At 56.8% G+C, this 15,969-nt stretch overlaps 1 protein-coding gene across 16 annotated transcripts in view; it reads left to right on the top strand.

The window, feature by feature from the left end:
• SUN1 (Sad1 and UNC84 domain containing 1) overlaps nucleotides 1-15,691 on the top strand; it is a 42,073-nt gene extending 26,382 nt beyond the window's left edge. For 15 of the 16 annotated variants that reach the window (XM_074345461.1, XM_074345468.1, XM_074345472.1 and 12 more), the window contains 10 exons: nucleotides 854-1,084; nucleotides 3,561-3,647; nucleotides 4,805-4,848; nucleotides 6,039-6,156; nucleotides 7,277-7,531; nucleotides 8,064-8,148; nucleotides 9,644-9,759; nucleotides 11,659-11,826; nucleotides 13,508-13,600; nucleotides 13,927-15,691. In XM_074345461.1, coding sequence (XP_074201562.1) covers nucleotides 854-1,084; nucleotides 3,561-3,647; nucleotides 4,805-4,848; nucleotides 6,039-6,156; nucleotides 7,277-7,531; nucleotides 8,064-8,148; nucleotides 9,644-9,759; nucleotides 11,659-11,826; nucleotides 13,508-13,600; nucleotides 13,927-14,040 — 1,311 coding nt within the window. In that variant the 3' untranslated portion in view covers nucleotides 14,041-15,691. The remainder of the gene's footprint in view (nucleotides 1-853; nucleotides 1,085-3,560; nucleotides 3,648-4,804; nucleotides 4,849-6,038; nucleotides 6,157-7,276; nucleotides 7,532-8,063; nucleotides 8,149-9,643; nucleotides 9,760-11,658; nucleotides 11,827-13,507; nucleotides 13,601-13,926) is intronic. The other variant, XM_074345471.1, reaches the window with a different exon arrangement.
• Nucleotides 15,692-15,969: the final 278 nt, after the last annotated feature.

Raw genomic sequence — 15,969 nt, forward strand, 5'->3', positions numbered from 1 at the left:
CAGTTAGGGAGCTCTCGGCCTGGCTTTGCAAACCTGAATTCTTCAGCGTGAGTTGCTGCTGCTTGTGGACAGGGTAGTTCAGTCGGGCACCTTGTTTCAGAAAATATTTTAAAATGTCGAATAAGCATGTGTAATAGCTCCTTAAATGTTCTGAAATAGTTCAGGTAATGCCTAGAGGCACAGCAGCGTCGTGGGTCCAGCTTCAGAGCACCCCAGTAAAGTGAGCCCCACAGACTCTGTTTTCCTGGGGCAGAGCATGTAGGCTTCCACTGCCAAGGGGGCGATAGCTTTGTGTCTAAGAAACAATGGACAGACCTTAATTAAAAATACCTACTGCTTAAAAGCGCTAACCGTCATCTGAGCCTTTAGCGAGTCGTAGTCTTTCTGGTGATGGAGGGTTTGAGATCCTGCAAGTGTTACCAGAAAGTGACCCAGGGGCACGGAGCGAGCAGACGCTGCTGGAAAAATGGCCCCAACGGCCCTGCTCGGCGCGGGGCGGCCGGAGACCTTCCGTTTGTGACAGACGCGCGTCTGCAAAGCCCAGCGAAACGAATCTGCTTGTGTTTTAAGCAACCTCATTATCCAGTTAGTTTTAATTGAAAAGTAATAGTTTTCATTACTTTGGAAAATATAGGAAGTGCAAAGAAGAAAATAAAAATGCCCCTAGTCTGCCACAGAAGGAAGACCGCTGATGAACATTTTCACGTACTTGCCCTTCGCGCGTGTGTGTGTCGTGGTGGACGTTTTTCTGTGATGCTCTGTTTTGTAGTTTTGACCAACCCTGTACTTACGGTTACTTGAAGCCAGATTTAACTTCTCATTTGCATTGCCTTTGGAATTCCTTGCTGTTCAGGTTGGTGACGAGGCTTTCCACTGGCATCGGGTGAATGAAGCAGAAAGGCAGACGGCCTCTGTGTCTGGACAATGTCACAGCCATGACCAGAAGCTTCGAGAACTGACAGCTTCGCTTCAGAAGCTGCAGGCGCGGGTAGACCAGATGGACGTCAGTGCTGAAGGGCTCCTGTCCCTGGTTCAGAGTGTGGTGGGGCGGCGTTTAGAGGAGGCTGGACTGTCGGGCTCCAAGGTAATGCCAGGCAGCTTTCAGGCGCTTTGTTTTCCTTTGGGGCACGAGGGACGGGAGGACACTGCGGTGAGAAGTGGTGTGGTGCATGGAGGCAGTGCCAGAAGCCGTGGGGCTGTGGACGCCCCCAGAGGAGGTGCCACGTCTGACGCCGGCAGTGGAGGGGGCACCGAGGGGCCGGGAGGGCGGGAGGACTGGGGCGGGTAGAGGCACGGAGGGTGACGGCCAGGAGTGAGGTCGGCTGTAGCCAGACAGACGAAGTGTCTCTAGCCTGCACTCTAACTGGTGAATGGATTATACGTAATGCGGTGAAGTTTTACCAAGGGTGTCAGGAGTGATTAGATTTCCTACCAACGTTCATTTGAAAGGTTCGGATCTGTGATGTAAAGTATCTTGAGAGTGTGAAATAGTTAAAGAGCAGCTGCCACTCTTACGGAACTGCAAGCCTATGTGTGGCTGTCCTGTTGGCCTGGTTTGTCGAGGAAAGGGTTGTCAGCCTGTTTTCCTCAAAACTGATGTCTGTTTTCTTGCGTTCCAAAGTCACTTAATGTGGATACTTCAGACTGAAGTCTTCAAAGTGGGTCTCGTCCCTTGTCTCAGCAGAGGCTTGTCCCTGGTGTCTCTTACCTCAGCAAAGAGCCTACTGCCCACCCAGCTGTCCCCACCTCAGTCCCAGCGTGACCCTCGGTCCCTGGTCACTGGTGATGCATCCGTCTGCTGCGCGGTCAGCCTCCAGCCGGCCATGGCCCCGCTGTGCTCCTGAGCGGGCCTGACTCTGCTCTGTCAGCGGCCCCCCACAGCCAGGCTTCTCTGGTGACCCCCCAGCTGGTCTTGGGGCGCATGTCCCTCATGGGGCTGCTCCCTGCCCAGGTTCCTGCCCTGGCCCAGTGTGGCCCCCGCCCCTGATTTGCCTGTGGCAGTACCAGCATTTGCCACCGATGAGCTGCTTGCTGCTTATTTAATTTGCTGTGTTCTCTCACCTGTTAGGGGCAAAAATGAGTGTGTGCTGATTGACTGTTCTGTTGATCGTGGTTTGGCCCCTGCGACATGCTGACCGGACCCAGGGTCCCAGGGTGGGCCCTGCCTGCTTCGTGCACCCCGGGTCGCCCTGCAGCACTCGCTCAGGACCCCAGGCCTCTGGCACCGAGTCCTGCACAGCTGCTTGTTCTCAGTTTCTTAGTTGTCAGACTGAGGTGATTTCAGGTAGAGCGTTCATGCGGTGGTGCCTGCACGTTCCTGGCGGCCGTGGGCAGCTGTGCGGTCGGGGGCGGAGCAAGACCGGCCGCCCCTGCGGGTGGCTGGCAGGTGAGGCAGGGCAGCAGAGGGGCTGAAGCCAGTGCTCTCCACAGATGCCAGGTCAGGGCGGAACAGCCGGAACCTCCAGGTGGCAGGTCGCTGGCTGCGTGTCCCTGTAGGCAGGATGCCGCGCCTGGGTGAGCGCCGCCGGGGCAGCGGTCCGCGTCTCACCGCCCGGGCTGCCACGGACAAGGAAAGCCTCGTAGATGTGACCGCGGCACAGCTGCCGCCTTCAGTGATGGCTGAGCTGCCCGCCCTCACGAAGGAAGCCAGACTCTGGTTCAGAGGAAACGAGGGTCAGTTGTCTAGCGGTTTACAAGCCAGACTTCGTGCAGCGCGGGCTCGTTTTAAAGTCAGGTTCTTAGTTGGATCTGCTTAGTGCAGACTCGCCCATTCTTCCCGCGCTGTCCCCGGCGCCCCCGAGAGCGGCATGGTAGTGGCGGTGGTCTGTCCCACCGGGCGGAGCCCAGGTCTTCTTATTAAGAAGCCTGACCACCTGGTTACTGGCCGTCTGCTGGCCGCCCCCGGGATCCTGGCATGTGTCTGCCTCACGTATTTGCCTTGTCTCAGGGACTTGCCACCAGCTGCATGTGGCTGTGTACATTTAAATTAATTAAAACAAAATAAAATTTAGTTTCTCTGTTGCCCCAGCCATGTCTCCCGTGCTCAGTGGCACATGTGGCCTTCATGTGGGCCAGTTTGTCCTGACATGGCGCAGCCCAGGGGCCGCCCTCCCACCCTGACAGCTGAAGAAGTGGGTGGGACTGTTGGACAGAGGACAGTTTTCAGAGTCTCTTGTGTTGAGGAAACGCAGTCCCCTCTGGATGCGCGTGCTGGGGCGGAGTCAGCGCGCTGCCCTTCAGGTCCCGGCTTCAGGGGTGCCCGGTGGGTGTTTGCCGAGCAGGTGGTGATGGCTCCTCTCCTGCCAGCGCCTCCCCCGTCGTCACTGCTTCCGAGTCTGCGCTCTCGTGTAACGAGCGCTGTTGGGGCGTTTTGTTTTAGCGCAGCCTTTGGGCTCTCAGGTGAAGACACGGACGTCACCTCCAGGACGCTGTGCCCACTTGTGAGCAGACAGCCCCTCACTTTTGGGCACTCCGTGTGGAACTGACTTGCCTGATTGGCCGGGTTTGGGTTTGATGTGTTGCTTAACTTTCTTTTCCATTCGTTCGTTTTCCTCTTCAAGATGGAATGCGTGGCTGCTCACCAAGAACATGGATCGCGCATCTCCCGCTTGGAAGATGTTCTCGGGGAACTGACAGAAAACTCTGAGGTACCCACTCTCCACCTTTTAGTTGTAACCCCAGCAACGTGGTTTCCTCCGTCGTCGTCGCCCAGTCACTGTCTTCGTGGCCCCACTCGCCTTCGGGTGCTTCTGTAGGTATTTGCCGCCGTCCTTCGTAAAGCTGAAGAAAACACCCCCCCCCCCCGGTGGCCTTTCCCTGGGCAGCCCCGCTCCAGAGCTTTAGCGTTAGAGTTTCTGCAGCCCACTGGTTTCTGTTGTCTTTTTAAGAGGGGCCTGAGTCCAGGCGTGGGGCCGGGCCAGGCTTTGAAAACAGGAGGCCAGGTCTCCAGATTCTGGGGTCCCCAAGTCTCTTGGATATCTCACAGTCTCCACCACTGTGACCTTGTCGGCAGAGGGGTGTGAGCCTTCTGGCAGACCGGTTTTCTGGTTGGAGGGGCTGTTGAGGTCCAGCGTTGGTGGCAGTGGAGGGAGGCACCCAGGTGTGGGCCGTGGGTGCCGGAGTGGGTTCTGGGTGTCGCGGCGGGGCCGGGGCCGGTGGGGACGTGCCTGCTGGCTGGCCTCAGGGGAGACACGCAGCCCTCGGGGGGCTCAGGATCAGCTGCCGCATTGCTGACGCTGGCGGTGTCCACGGGTGCAGTCCATTTGCTGACCAGACGTTTCCTGGTTGTGGAGGGGAGGGGGCCGAGGAGGAAGCAGGTGTCCTGCCTGGACCTGCCCGGGGCCCCCGCTGCCCTGGGCGCCGTCGAGGCTCAGCCTGACGAGCGGACCAGCTAACCCACCCCAACTGCAAGCTGCTGTCTTAGAAAGTCCTGCTGCTCGCGTAAACGGGCCCTTTTCTTTCCCTCGTCCTTCCGCGTTTAGAAGACACTCCCAGAGGTGGCGGTGCCGCCCTCCTCAGCCTGCGTGCTGGGTCCGGGGGCAGCTTAACCGGAAGCCCACGAAGCCGCTCGCTGTGATTTGTGCACCTCTCTGAGCACGTGGTGTACTTCTTTTAAGAGTTTGCTTTGAAAAATAGACATCCCTCGCCAGTCAGCAGGCAGGTCTGGACTTTGAGTTAAGGGGGAAGAAAATCTCAGATACGCGTGTGCGTTTTCATTTATGTATCTGTGTGTCAAGTGTATGGTTTCATGGAAAATTAGTGTGTAACTTGTGTGTTTAAACAGACCGTTTCTGCCACCCTTTAGGCCATCCAGAAGGAGTTAGAAGAGACCACTCTGAGGACAGTGAGGTAGGGGAAATTCAGATGAATTCGTGTCCCCCTTTTGGCCGCCGTGTGCACCTGGCTTGGCGGGCTGTGGCGGGCAGGCACGCTCACCTCTCAGAGACCCTCTCTGGGGCACCTGAGGGTGGAGGGGGCCTGGGGGCTTGTTGCCGTCACCCCATGCAGTCACCCTGGCTGTGCCTGGAGAGACTCGCTGCCTGGACGGGTCTACAGGGGTCCAAGGGCCGGACGAGCTCATGTCCCAGCGTAGAGCGGGCCCCACTCAGCAGCCTCTCCAGTGGACGCAGCCCCATCTCTCAGCGGCCTAAGGGTGGTGGCATTTGGTCCTCACACCCAGGTCCCCTCTCCTCCACACATGTGTCCGCTCCCCCGGACTGCCCTGGCAGCTTGGAGCCTCCTTTACTTCAGAGCCACAGGGCGGCTGTCCCTCTCACGCCCTTGGCTTTACCATCCGGGCCCTCTGCACCCCTTCGTCAGGACAGGACACCCTCACCCTCCGTTGCTCCCGTAATTGATGGGGCTGTACTCTAAGCCGCGTCCTCCTGTCGCTGGGCCCGTGTGTTTCTGCGGCTCTTAGACCCCACCTGTCCTTCTGCGAGGACGGGGATAACTTCGGTACTTCCCTGCACAGCCTTCGGTGCAGGAGAAAGGTGTTCTGATCCATGAGGCTGGCCCTCCATGTGTGTCCTGGAGTGAGCTCTCCTGAGACATGGACTGTCGGCCTCTGAATGACTGTACCTACGTCTAAACAAACATGTTGTGATGGTTCATAACATACATACATTAACATAGAATGATTAAAACCCTGAAGCCATACATTTTTAGTTTAGTTTTCTCTTCCAGTAACGTGAAAAGTTCATATTTAACTTTAAAATGATTATCAATAAATACTGTCTCACTTTTGAAGTCTTTTTCAGAAATTTAAGGAGCTAGGCATAAGCTTTAAGTCTTAAATAGTTTGGTGTGCCCCCCCAGCACCGCTGAGCGTGCTGGGCCTCCTGCCTGGGCTGGGGTGCGTGTGCGCGTGTGCACGCGGACACTGACGGGGGAGAGAACCTCCAGGTTCTGACCTGAAATGGCGGCGCTTCCCTGCCACCGTGGGCAGGCTGCTGGGTTTCAGCTGACCTGCCTGGGAGCGTGGGCGGTTTGTCCTGCATGTGCTGCTGCCGGCAATTGACCCGTCTCCCCCTTCGCAGCGGGATGGACGAGGCCCAGCGCCTCCTTGCCCTGGTCCGGCACCTGGAGCAGGAGCTGGGCCGTCTGAAGTCAGACCTGACTGCCGGGCTGCAGTGCACAGGCAACAGCTGTGAGAAGGTGGGCGCCGTATGTGGAACGTATGTTTCCTCAGGTTTCACATTTTGTTTTATCACAGAAAATAGAAGAACACTCGGGTTGACGGCCTACGTTTACGTTAACTTCAACTTTCTTTAAAAGCTGTAGTTTACTGTGTTTGAAGTCTTTTAACACTTAAGAGAAAATAATTAAAAATCCAGCTCCTCAACATCCCCCATTCCAGTGACGTGGGACGTGGACACGAGTGCGCGTCGGTCCTTCGCGCTCCAGCGGCCAAGGCGAGCCTCTCCCTGGGCAGCTGTGCCTTCTCACCACCAGACTTGGCTGCAGCTGTGTCTCACACCCAGCTCACAGACACTGCTTCCAGCCCATGTGTCCTCATGCAGACTAGGAGACCTGGACAGTTAGAGCTGCATGGAAATGAAAAAGCCAGTGTTTGAATGGCAAACGTGCTAAGTCAGAGGCAGGTGGCAAGGTGCACGTGGCCCCGCCTTGGGGTCTGGGCTCCCAGGAGGCAGCGCTGTCGGGGTGGAGCGGGCGGGGACATCTCCCCAGTCAGGTTTGAGGTTAGATGAATGACGGTTCCTCGGTCCTCAAGTGATGACAGTTGCACCAGTGCCGGTGGGGGAGTGGGGTGCCTGCAGTCTTTGGGGGAAGACCTCAGAATAGTCACGAGTCACAGAGATACACAGTCTGTAAAATGAGCAGCCACACTCGGGACTGCTGATGCAGGGGCGGCAGCCCCAGTGCAGGTGGGCGCGGGGGTCCCGGGAGTGGCACCATGGGACACCCAGGGCCTTTCCTCCCCATCCTGGTCTCTGAGGCAGAGTGGTGGTCACACACGTCATCGTGTGTAATGATGCCGCCTGCGGAACGTCTCCTTTCGGGTGTTGGCGGCCAGGGCCCTTCTTCCTGCAGCCCTGTGGGCACACAGGGCGCTGGCTTCTCTGCCCATCCTCGGGAACCTGCTCCGGCTTCTGTGAGGGCTCTCAAGGTCTGCGCGGAGGAGGGAGTTGTGTCCCATTTATGCCATGGTTTTGAGGGGCTGAGTCTCCCGGCGGACCTAGGGTGACAGGGTGAAGAGTCACGATGATTTTGCTTCGACGGCAGATTCATGCCACACTCACTCGTGATTTCCTAGGTGGACGCCCAAGTCCGAGAAACGGTCAGGCTCCTGTTTTCGGGTGACCAGCAGGATGGCTCTCTTGAACAGCTGCTCCAGAAGTTTTCTTCTCGATTTGTAAGCAAGGATGACCTGCAGGTTTTACTGCGGGAGTTAGAGCTGCAGATCCTGAGGAACATCACCCACCACGTCTCCGTGATGAAGCAGATGCCCACTTCTGAGGCGGTGGTGTCTGCTGTGAACGAGGCAGGCATTCCTGGAATAACAGAAGCGGTGAGTGGGTCACAAGAGAGGCCGTGGCGTTCTGGTCTGAGGGCGGGCTCCTGGGGGCTGGCCCTTGCGGAAGGGCGCGGCGCCTCGCGCGGCACAAGGGATGCGCGTGCCAGCTGCTGCCATCAGTCTGTCTCAGGAGTACTCTGTGCTTCACTACTGTTCTTGTCCCAAGGATCTTTCCTGCCTGGGTGGCCACGTACCATCTGGAGTTTACACAGAGTCCCCATGACACAGTCTGAGTGACTCTCTGACTGTCGGCCCGCCGTGTCCACTTCTCTGGCTCGCGGAGTTCAGGCTTGGAGGGCTCTGTGCCTGTTTCTGAGCCTGGGTGGAAAGGCTCTGGGCGTCCCCGCCCCTTCTGATGGACCCACAGTCTAGTGCGGGACTGAGTCTGGCCGATCAGGCCCCAGGTCGAGTTGGCGGGACATAGTTCTTAGGAGAAGCGTCTGGCATCTGTTTCTGTGATTAACGCGTAAGTCTTATTTCTGATGCCGCCGCGGCGTCGGTCCTCGTGGGCACTCCCTCCACCCAGCAAGCACGCGCCATCGTGGACAACGCCTTGAAGCTGTATTCCCAGGACAAGACCGGCATGGTGGACTTTGCCCTGGAGTCTGGGGGTAAGTACGGGCCCTGCCAGCGAGAAGTCAACCTGAGGGGCCCAGCGGTAGCCACCCTGTTAGAACTCCTAAACTTCTGAGAGAGAGCTTTCTCCTCGGTGAGTCCCTCGTGTTCTGTTTCAAAGGGCTGGTGGCTAAGCTGAGCGCACCAGCCGGGGGGCTGATGGCGCGTGTCAGTGAAGTCCCCATTTAGGGGCATTTCAGTAGCTTTTGGGTTCTTCTGAGTTCTGACCTTCTCCACGTCTCCAGTTCTTGCCCTCCTGGTATAACCCCTGCCTTCTCCTCTTCTCTTGACATGTCCTGTCCGTGCTCCGTAAAACAGCACGAGAGAGACAGCTGTGCAGAATGAGCGCAGTGAGGGTAGACACGGCTTTGAGGATTTTCTTCCTGTGTCCCAGAGACCTGTTTGAAAACCACTGCTCCACACAGGGTGCAGCAGGCGACTGAAACCTACTGACTTTCCCATTCAGAAATGGGGCCGTCAGACCTTGAAGTCACACATACCCTTGTGGTTTTTAGTATCCAAAAAAGTAGAGTTTTCTGGCCTCTTGTAGTTTCATTGTAAGTTTAAAAAAGTGAGTCACTGTATTTAAAGAGAAACATTTTTAGAACGAGAATAGACTATTTTAAAGATAGTTCAGTGGTTCAGAAGTTCTGGCCTGTTGATGAGTTGGACCAAAGTCATGCTGCTTTTTTGTAAGTTCCCACCTGGCCAGCCCCCTCCCCCATTCTCAGGAGCGTCCTGGGGCCTGGGACTGGGTCTTGTAGGTGTTCTCAGGGGCCGTGCTGGACGGCCAGAGTGAGGGACCGCCGCGTCCTAGGACGAGCTTTCAGGAGTTCCCACTGAGTTACTCGCTTCCGTGTCCGTTTTCTGGCTTGTGGGCTGCTTTGGCACCAGTGTCCCGTCCGCCTGCTCCCTGTTGCAGGGCAAACTGGACTTCCTAATAGTTCTCATGGCGTAAACGTCACCACTTTAAAGTGCACAGCTCAGCGGGCTTCGGTGCATCACGCGGGACAGCAGTCCCTGCCGTCCAACTCTGGACATTTCTGTCACTGGAAGCGGCAGCCCCGAGCCTGGCAGTGAGCAGACACTTGCACCCGCCCGGCAGCTGGGAGCTGCCCTGACAGTTGGGCCGGCCTCTGAAAGCCCACCTGCTGGTGGCTGGTGCCTGGCGGGTGCCTTGTTCTTAGCTGAAGATGTGACCCACGCTCGTTCAGAGTCACTGCTGTGTAGTAGCAGGTGGGGAACCCGTGGCGGAGTTTCCGGTTTGCAGTCAGTGCAAAGCGTGTCCTGCGGTGGCGGCTGCAGACTGTAACGCGGAACGTGGGGAAGGTGAAGCCAGGAATGGAGTTGGTCTTAGGGTAGGAGGGCCTTTGGGCAGGTTAGAAACTTGAGACCCTTCAGAGCGTTTCCGATGAACCCCTGGGGTGGGCAGTGGCGCTGCTTCCGCTGTGGTGGCGTCCGTGCTGAAACGGATCTCGCCGCCTCTTGCAGGCGGCAGCATCTTGAGTACTCGCTGTTCGGAGACGTACGAGACCAGGACGGCGCTCATCAGCCTGTTCGGCATCCCGCTCTGGTACCTGTCCCAGTCCCCCCGCGTCGTGATCCAGGTGAGCGGCCGGGTGGCGTGTGTCCTCAGCCAGCTGGGGAGCAAGACACACCCAGGGCGCACCTCCCAGGTGTGGGCTCGACAGCCTGGGAAGCAGCCCGCACCCGCTCGACGCCGCCAGGTAGTCCTCGTGTTGGAGCTTAGCGCCAGTGAGACCACGCGTCCTGTCTGGTGTGGGGCCTCCCCTGCCTTGTCTGCGGGTGCTCCCTGTCGGCTGCAGGGCGTGCCATGGCTTCGAGACCTGGTTGTGTGCTGTGGTTTTAAGGAAGTAGAATAGGGTAGGGGCACGGGTGGCGTCGCAAGAAGACCCCTCCCTTTGTGACCTGTGTTTGCCGAGCTCCTACCCGCCGGGTTGACGGGGCCTGAGCCCCTGTGTCTCCAGCGGGCCCTGCTGCTCTGGCCACCGCAGAGGGCAGGAGCACGGGGACTTCAGGGCTCAGATCCATTCATTTTACCCCAGTGCTAAAACGCGGCCTTCTCCTAATGACGTGTTTTGAAGAAATTGCGGTCACTCTTTTTACGTGGAAGGTCCACGTGGTCGCTGCCTCTCACATGGCGAGCGCCAGCCCAGGCGAGAGGATCTGTGACTAGGTGCAGCTTTCAGTCAGTGTCGGTGCGCCTGGCGCTCCAGGGCCTCTGGTCCGGCCCCTGCCCCAGTACCTGTCTTGTCCTTGGCGGCCCAGGCAGGCGTCCGCAGGGGGCACTGCGTGGCTCTCCCTCCATGGTCAGCGCTGGGCAGACTGCGTGGCCTGGCGTCTGGAAGCACAGGTGGGTCAGCACGGCTGCTGGAACACCTTCACACTGTGGCCTCAGCTATGCCAGTTGCGCCCCTCGCCGTGACCTAGGTCAGACATCCCGAGAGTCCCCACGTCCCAGGATGTCCCTGCTGTGCAGACTGGGTCTGGAGATGAGGAAGGAGTTGGCCGCACTCTAGGTGTGGGGCGGGTGTGGGTGGGAGCGTGGGAGGCAGGCCTGCTCAGGGCCACGCAGACACCTGACGGGGGGGATGCTGGGAACGAGGACCCCAACCATCATAGGCTGAGTGACAGACGGGCTCCTAGCAGAGTCTGTGAAAAATCTAGGAGCGGCAGATGGAGGACCGGCCCCCTACAAGGGAGGCTCACGTGCAAGCTCTGCGGGCAGAGGGAGCTTGGCCATAGGGCCAGAGCCCTTTGCACAGAGGCCGCAGGTGGGTTCCTGGGCGGGGACCACCAGGACTGAGCCCGGGCGCCCCCCAGCTCTGTGCACATCCCTGCCCGCCCACCGCTGGCACTGGGGTCACGCTACGGTCCCTCACAGCGGCCCCACGGCCCATCTGACCAGGCCCTGGCACAGGATCATGGTACCTCTGTTGCGGGTGGACATTCTGGTGGGGTGGGGAGCTCCTGCTGTGCCGTGTGCTCTGCCAGCATGGTGGGGGCCGGGGTCCCGGGCAGGGGCACAGGCCATTCTCCCGGGTGTTGCTGGCTCTGGCTCCAAGGTGGGGGTTGAGTGTGGGAGTGTCCACGGCTGCGCCCGCAGGTGTCGCCAGGTTCGGGGCTCCCGTCAGTCAGGTGGGTCTCTGCCAGTTGTGTTTTCCTTGTTGCTTCACGAGGTGGAGCATCTTCCCTGTGTCCGAGGACCGCTCAGAGCTGTTTTTCTTTGAGGGGTGTGTGTGGCACCTTGTTCTGTAAGGTCCTGGCCAATGCTCAGACAGTTCGCCTGGCCCTGTGGACAGTGGGTACCCTTTGGGATTAAGTCACAGGTGCCTTTCCCAACTTTGTCTTCTGGTTTGCTTATGATGGTTTCTTGCTAGCAGAATTTCTTCTGTCTTTCTCTCAATATTAACCAATTTTCCTATCACTGCTGCGTTTTGAGTGGTGAAGAGTTCAGCTAAGTGTGCGTGTCTGCTTTCCCCCAGCCTGACATCTACCCAGGGAACTGCTGGGCGTTCCGAGGCTCCCAGGGGTACCTTGTGGTGAGGCTGTCCATGCGGGTCCGCCCGACCGCCTTCACCCTGGAGCACATCCCGAAGACCCTGTCGCCCACGGGCAACATCACCAGCGCCCCCAAGGACTTTGCGGTCTACGTGAGTGCCTCGTCCCCGGCCCGCGGGGAGCCCTGCCCGCTCTGGGAGGCTCCCCGAGACGCACCCCGTGAGGGCCCGTGACGTGCGTGTGTGGCCTGTGCCGTCTCCCAGCCTCCCTGCCCTTAACGCTCTGAGGAGCAGGTGACCGTGGAGACTTTCCCAGGAGGTGACTTACAAACCTGTGTGGTTTCGAGCACAGCCCGACAGCCTGGAGGGCTCGGCCTCACCTCTTGCGTCTGATCGCTGTGAGGGCAGTTCTGATGCAGCGTGAGGCCGAGTGGACCGGAAAGTGAGGGAGGGGAGCACACCGGGACCCCGGCCCCGTGGACGCCACGTTGATGCTGTGGCATTTCCCCTGAGGAGTGCACTTGGCCAACACTGTCCGTAAAACTTCATTTCCTGCCTTAAAAAAATGAGCTTGCCGTGCACATTTCTCCCTGGTAATGAACTTCACCAACATCAGGTGTGCAGACAGGTCGTCCTGACATCTGTCCAGTAGAGGGGTCACCGTCCATCACCGGACACTTGGCCCCTTCACCCGTTCCTCCCACACGGCAGCGGAAGGGACTGCTGTGTCACTGACCCTTGTGCACTTGGCCGGTCCTGCTGCTGCTGACGCCTCGGCCCCACTCTGCAGGACAAGTGCAGCGCCTTCACACCTTCAGCTCCGTCCTGAGGCTCGGCGCTGAGGTGCTGTCGCTGTCCCCAGGGTAGCAAGAGGGCTGAGCACTTTTAGGGCCACTGACCCCTGTGCCACTGGCACCCCTACCTGCAGCTTCTTGTAGTTCCTTTGCGTCCTCTCTAACACCTCTGCTGACGGACGGATGAAAAATCTCATCTTACTCCACATTTCTTTGTGTCTAAATGCGTGTTTCCTTTTTTTGTATGTTCTAGTTTTGTTTCTATTCTTTTATCTTTTGGGATCTTAGTTTCCTTATGAGTATTTGAGCTTTTTAACACAAGGATAGTAGTCAGGTGTAATTCTGCTACAGGCCCACTTCGCGTCAGGCTTCACTGTGCATTTGCTCACACCTGCTCACAGCCTGTCATTTCTCCCAAGGCACCTGTGTGCCTGGAGAGCCCTTTCCCGTCATGAGGCATTCAGGTGGCACCTGTATTTCCTGCTGTTACTTGTTTGTTGTGGTAAGACGTACGACATGAATGCACCACCTTAACCATGCTGAGGTGCGCAGCTCGGGCACGAGGCACGTTTACACTGCTGTGGCCGTCACTGCCACCATCTCCAGGACCTTCCATCTTCCTAGACTGAGACTGACCCGTTAAACGCTGACTCTCCCCGGTCCTGGCCCCTTCCTTCTACCCTCTGTCTGTGTGAGTTGACCTTCTCTGGGCCCTGTATGCTGCTGACCTGCTCATCGGGGACCTGGTTCTCCAATTGGGAGCGGGAGGGCACAGGGGGCCACATGGGTGATGAGATCTGCGCAGTCAGACAGTCACTTCTCCGCCACCTGCCCGTGGGCCCTCTTTCAGCCTCGGTGTTCCTCTGGTGTCCTGGGAGCAGCGGCGCCCGCCTCGTGCACTTGGGGCTGTGTCTGCGCAGAGCCCTCGGCAGGATGCCCGGCGCCCCTGCTGTACCGGAGGGGCCCTTTCCCCACGTCCGTGGTCCCAGGTGGCTCATGGGCGTGTCCCTGTACTTAGAGGCTGTGTGCTTTCGTTTCAGGGGTTAGAAAGTGAGTATCAAGAGGATGGGCAGCTCCTGGGGCAGTTTACCTACGACCAAGACGGGGAGTCCCTGCAGACGTTCCCCGCCCCGGTAAGGACCTCGCGCCGCCAGGACGCGGTGAGGCTAACGGGACTTCCCACGGTGCCTGAGGCCCAGCCTCCGAGGACCTGGTCTGCGCTTCCTGGCCTCTCTGTTCCTGAAAGGGTCTCTGTAGTGTATATTGGGCTTTTATAAAAGTGTCAGACGTAAGGAAGCCTCAGCTTTCTGAGTTCTGTGTATGAAAGATGATGTAGTTCATGTTGAAAACCTCCACCTCCAGCTTGGCTACTTGAGTCGGATGTCACAGCTGGGACGTGATTGGGCTTGGGGGTGTTAACGTGAAGTGAGTATGATTTTTTTCCCCACTTCGATTTCAGAAAAGACCTGAAGGAGCTTTCCAGATAGTGGAACTTCGGATTTTTTCTAATTGGGGCCATCCTGAATACACGTGTCTTTATCGGTTCAGAGTCCATGGAGAACCTATCAAGTAAAGAGCATGCCCGCGCTCGTACACCTGTATATACTGGGACGGCCTGGAACACTGGGACCCTCTGTGGATGCCGGCGCCGGCAGGACAGCGTTACCCTTCATTAAATGCTGCTGGCTGCTGGCAGGGCACGGACATGGACGTGATCACTGCTCTGACCCCCCGCTCCCTCTTCTGTCCACAGGAAACACTGCATGCTGCGTGCCGGGCGTGCGGGGGCCCGTCATTGCAGGTGACCTCTGGAAATTTATTTGAATGTATGGTTCGCAAAGACACTTGCTTTTGGGGGGTGGGGGATTTGTTTGTGAACATAAAGCTCTTTATATTTGTATTTGCTTGACATCAGGAACAAAGCAGAAGTTAAGAGGTTGGAAGTGTTCTTGAAGCTGTGATGGCCGGCCTTTCACTGGCCCTTTACAAGGACTCCTGGGGCAGATGGTGTTTATCTGTTCAGCCCAGCACGTCTCTTTCAGGGAAGAACAAGGTCACCAAAGTTCAGAGCTCTGAGCCCCCTTTCTCTGGGGTGAGATTGCCCCCAGTTCAGCACCAGTAGTTATTTTAAGTCGCCAGGTGGGGAAATACAGAACCTGTGGGCTTCTGCTCAGTCTGCTCCTCCTCCTGAGGAGGCTCTTCTGTCAGGACTTGGCCTGCCTTAACCAGCCAGGAATCCTGGAGCCTTGCTTGTTGCAGGCTGAAGGGGGTCTGCTCGGAAGGGGGCTGGCCTGGATCCAAACAAGTGTGTGAACAGATTCTCAGGTCTCCCCTGGGCTCATCCCAGCCGACTTCCCCTGCGGCTTTCACTTCACACTATGAATAGGAACCAAGAAATTCTCTCTCCTGGATGTTTTCAGGTTCTGTTTTGAATTTTGCTGAAAAGCAAACACTAACATGATCTAAATCTTTCAGAGGCTTATGTTTTTATTCCACTGGTGTAACGTTATCAAAGGAGATTGTCCAGTGTGGCAAATTCATGAAACCACTCTGTGTGACGATTACATCTTTCCAGCAGCACCTTGTCCTGGCGCTGGGTGGGGCAGGCCTCGGGTTACTGCTACTGTGGGCCACTCTCTTAATTCCTGTGAGACATGTTTTGGTTATAATTAATATTTAATACTTAGAATATTTTACTGAGCAGACTTTATAAATGAGATATCTGCAAGGCACTTGAAGTGTTACAGATGTTTTACCTTAAAAATTATTTAAGTTTTACTGGTTTAAGAGTTTTTTGGTGTACCATACATGTATTTTCAGAAAAAGATAAAATGATGGTGCTGACTGGTTTTCTGAGGAGTTTTATGTATATTGCACAACAGTCCTCAAATATACAGAAATACATAAAGTAGCATTTTTTCTCTTGTTAGATTTGGAACTCATGCCTATGCAGTTAAGTTGGGTAAAATGTACACAGATGTTTCATATATTACAGGATAAATATATAAATTAAAATTTCCTATATAAAAAACTAAATTTGGGAGTTGGGGTGGAAATATTTTGAATATTAATTTATTTTTAAAGATGCAGGCTAGGACTTTGTGCGATGTATTTTTGTAAACGCTTTTCAAAATACTTGTCTTTGGTAGTGCTTCTGTTGCTGCCACCAAGTTGATAAGATGCTATTGAAATGTTTAAATAAAGAGTTTTAATTTTTAAAAGCACATGTGACATTTCAAGTGAGTAATAAACAGTGTATTTTTTCCTCAGCTTGCTTTCTCTCTGCCCAGTCGCGGGGTCTCCGGGAGGCAGGTCCCCTCGGGCTGGGGCCGGGGTCGCCTCTTCCAGAAATTCCAGGGCGGCGTCGGGATCGTCCCCCGCCCACCGCCGCGTGCCGCACGGCCGCCCGCCGGCGCCGACCTTGTCCGCGCGCCAGACCCGGAGCAAAGCGCGTCCCAGCCGACGCCCCTCGTGCGCGCCCCCGCGCGCGGACGTGTCTCGC

This window comes from Camelus bactrianus, chromosome 18 (assembly GCF_048773025.1).
Source record: "Camelus bactrianus isolate YW-2024 breed Bactrian camel chromosome 18, ASM4877302v1, whole genome shotgun sequence".
In the NCBI taxonomy this organism is placed as follows: domain Eukaryota; kingdom Metazoa; phylum Chordata; class Mammalia; order Artiodactyla; family Camelidae; genus Camelus; species Camelus bactrianus.